The sequence below is a fragment of the Orycteropus afer genome, unplaced genomic scaffold (genome assembly GCF_000298275.1).
Source record: "Orycteropus afer afer isolate SDZICR_OR568_19922 unplaced genomic scaffold, OryAfe1.0 scaffold01073, whole genome shotgun sequence".
Classification (NCBI taxonomy): domain Eukaryota; kingdom Metazoa; phylum Chordata; class Mammalia; order Tubulidentata; family Orycteropodidae; genus Orycteropus; species Orycteropus afer.
The window spans coordinates 220,627-224,501 of record NW_006922660.1 but is presented as its reverse complement, the minus strand read 5'-3'; the positions used below and the strand labels follow the sequence as shown (position 1 = coordinate 224,501).

Genomic DNA, 3,875 nt, shown 5'->3' with positions numbered 1-3,875 from the left:
CAAGACTTCCACATTATTTACTATAACATTCTGGTCTCCATCGAATCACCTCTCGTAGCCTCTCCTAGTACTTACCAGTTTGTAGTACTCCTAGTATTACCTCAGGGACAAGGTCCTCCCAAGGAGCTGCTGGCTCCTGGCCTGCCCCACACCCTCATTCCACTGAAACTGCTCTTTTTAAGGTGACCAATAACCTCCTGCTTGTACAAACCCACAAAGATTTCTTAGTTCTCTTCTGAGAAAAGTTCCTTATGTGGAAAATGGAAAGAATGGTAATTATTTGATAGAGCATCTGTGACAATTACGTGAACCCATGTACACACCACATTGGACATAGTGCCTTGCTCCTGTGCAGTGCTGTCACTGGCTCTCTCTGGACCTGGCCATGTTCTCCTCGGTGTCCCCTCTCCTGGTTCCCCCAGCTCTCTCTCCAAGGTGTCCTCTCACTTGTGCAAATGGGCACAGGTTTCAGTTTTCTCACTCACCAGACAGCTGACCTTCAGCAAATCACTTAACCTTGCTGACTGCATTGTCTCCCTTTTATTAAACGAGCTATTATAAGAATAGGGGGCTCTGGTAGTGCAGTGCCTAAGGCATTTGCCAGTGAATCAGAAAGTTGTCAGTTCAAACCCACCAGTCACTCTGCAGAAGGAAGATGGAGAAATCTACTTCCATAAAGATTTACAGCCTCAGAAGCCCAATGGGGGTTGCTATGAGCTGGAACTGACTCAATAGCAGTGGGTTTGGTTTTTTTTTTTTTTTTTTTTTTTTTCCCTTGGTATCACAGGAATAATGTCTGCATCTCAGCAGGCACTGAGTAATTGTCAATTCCTTCCCTCCCTCCCTTCCTCTCCTCCTCTACACTGTGGATCTCTGCTCCTCTCACTTCATGCTTGACATGCTTCACAGAGATCTCCCCCATTCTCATGGATTTCATATGACTTGACTAATGTTCAGTATCACTAGCCAGAATTCTCTATGCTCCAGATGGGAACAAACTGTGCTGGACCATGTTCATTTCATTTCCATCAGTGCTGACCAGCAGAACTTTCTGCGGAGATGGAAATGTCCTGTAGCTGTGCTGGCCAGTATGGTTTAAGGTACCAGACACCAGTGGCTACTGAGCACTTCAAGTGTGGCTAGTGCAGTTGGGGAAGACAATTTTGTATCTGACTGACTGAAACATCGGCAGCCCCACGTGGCCAGGGGTGTTGTCCTGCACAGTGGAGATTCAGCTGCTGCACAGGGATCTCACACCCCGAGGCCCCCCTGCTACACCGCCTGCTTTCCCTTCCCAACTTTCGGACAGGCTCCTTTCACCCGGTATCTAATGGCCACCTCAAAACTGAAATGCCCTCCCAACCTTTCACATCACCCGATAGTTTCTATCTCAGAGGGAGCAGCTCCTACACCAAGCTCCCAAGCCAGGATCAATTTTACTTCTTCCAATAAATCACTAAGTCACACTACCTCGGATTGTCTATTTGTCCCAAATTGCTGCTTCATGCTGTTGAGTATACTCACGTATGACAATGCCTGGTGGTAACTCACCAGAAGCACAGCTTAAAGTGACTGCATTATTTCCTACAACTTTTGCCAAATTCAAGGACATGAGGCTGGTTTTGCGTTTGCACACCTCCAAACAGGAAAATCAGGCATTTTAAGGTCTTATAACAGATTTAAACAGGGATGTTTGTCAGTAACTTAATGTATGGAGTAAATTCCCTGAACATCCCATGACTGAAGAGAATGGCGATGAAGCCAACATTTGCTAAGCGCTAGTATGTAAATATTATCCACAGTTTGGAACCTGTTCCACGTGGCATGTGAGAAATGAAAACTTCCTCCCACGCCTTCAGAACCAGTTCCCTGGGGGGGCTGGCACTGGCTGACTCCAGCTGCAGGGAGTGATTCACTCCCTTCCTTTAAACCTCAAGGTTTATGGGTCTGTCTCCTTGACTGATATCTGTGCTGTCCAGGAGATGGGGCCGTTTCTCACATATTTCTGTACTGTCTGAGCCTTAGTATGCTGCCTGGCACGGAGAAGATGCATAGTCAAATCTGGCAGATTCAGCAGGTCATGTAACACACATCCATACCATACCTGACTTTTTTGTATGTTGCTCCTGGACAAATTTTTTCTGTTCCTTTTGGAAATCTCCAATAATTGTCTGTTGAAACAAACAACAACAACAAAAAACTACATCAAGAATCAAATTACTTTGAAAAGCTTACTGTTAGATAAGAAATTAAAGATTTTACAAGTCTATTTGAGACATTTTACTCATTTTCACTGAAATCAGAAGGCCAAAAAAGTGAGACGTCTCCATTTCCCCAGCAAGAGAAGTCTTTGATAGTTTTGAATTTTAAGTGTATGAAGGATTATCCTTTCAAATGCAAAAATAAAATGACTTAAGATTTAATCATGTATTATTCATAAAATAATAAAGGAGAGCTCAAAACTCACACTTACAAATAGCAGAAACAAAAATACCTAAATAATACTGTATCTAAGGTTTAACTGACAGCCTCCTAAGGCATCTGACTGCTAACCAGAAGCACTCCTTTGGAACAAAAGTTGGGCAATCTACTTCTGTAGTGATACCACTTTGGAAACCCAAGGAGGGGTCGCTATGAGTCGGATCTGAAGCGACAGCAGTGAGTTTGGTTTTGGTTTTGGTTTAGTCCAAGTAATTATGACTGTAAATGACATTCCCTTGGCCCACTCCCCACCACTGCAACAAATGAACTCACTCCTTAGTTTCAATAGGGTTTTTCTTAACAGGCGAGGGCTTGAAAATTTTAACCCTAATGCAAAGGCATAAGCATATTCTAAAATAGTTATCTTTTAAAATTAAACACACAATAGATAAAGTTTAATGTAATTCAGGAGTGTCAATGTATTTTAGAACACACTCAAAGAACAACCAAAGTTACTGAAATCAGGTTAATTTATATCATTGACACATGTTACACAAAAAGAGGAAAAACACAAGAATCTTGGGAATACTCTTTTGAATTCTCACGAAGTGCCGCTCAATCTAGGCTGTTCTATTTTTCAATAAAACTCTTCACTTTAATTAAAACAAACCTACCAACCAACCCAAGAATCTCAACAATTAACATTTTCATCAGAATAATATGATGTTCTATTTGGGCTAATAATAACATTCATAAGAAGGGATAATTGTACCAACACCTAATGAATTTCATCAATTTTTACTTGAAAAGGTATTGAAATGTACCTTATCAATGATGTCATCAATTTTTCCTTCTTCTACTGATTTCTTTATTGTCTGTGCAGTTTTGGCCACTGATTCAGTTATCTTTTTAGTAGCTACAGTCGCAAAGTTAAACAGATAGTCTACAAAGAAGAAAGAAAAATGTCTATGTTTCTGTTCAAGTATAATAGTGCATTTGGGATTTTTCCCTTCTTCAAGTATAATAGTTAGTGCATTTGGGAATTTTCCCTCCTGATGATAAGAATCTAAAGCTGTAGGGTAAGTTCCTGGTGAATCAGAGCTTGACACAAGGAAGGAGGTCCACAGACAGCATCCCACTTTGCTGGTAGCCTGGCTGCCCACACCAGGCCTTTAATGCATCTCTCTCAGACACTTAGCAGACTCTCCCCAGCAACTGTTTCAAGCTTGTCTTGCACTTCTCAAGTCTCCAGTTCTGAGCTCAGTACATAATTTCCCCTCTTGTTGCACAAATCAGATGAAGGCTCCTTTACATATTCCTTCCTTTTAGCCCCCATGTAGTCAGTCCATCTTTATCCTCTTCCTTCCCTCCTGTTCACAGAAAATATTGCCCCTCTTTTCCAAGATTAACCCATCCCAAGATAAGCTGGGAATTTCCCCCCCCCCTTTTTTTTT

General features: G+C 41.8%; 1 protein-coding gene across 1 annotated transcript in view; it reads right to left on the bottom strand.

Moving 5' to 3' along the window:
• The window catches only part of SYAP1 (synapse associated protein 1), a 28,794-nt gene that overhangs the window by 17,546 nt on the left and 7,373 nt on the right, over window positions 1-3,875 (bottom strand). Inside the window, exons 2-3 of the mRNA XM_007958670.2 lie at window positions 3,246-3,364; window positions 2,105-2,171 (exon numbers count right to left, since the gene is read on the bottom strand). Of these exons, the coding sequence (XP_007956861.1) occupies window positions 2,105-2,171; window positions 3,246-3,364 (186 nt within the window). The remainder of the gene's footprint in view (window positions 1-2,104; window positions 2,172-3,245; window positions 3,365-3,875) is intronic.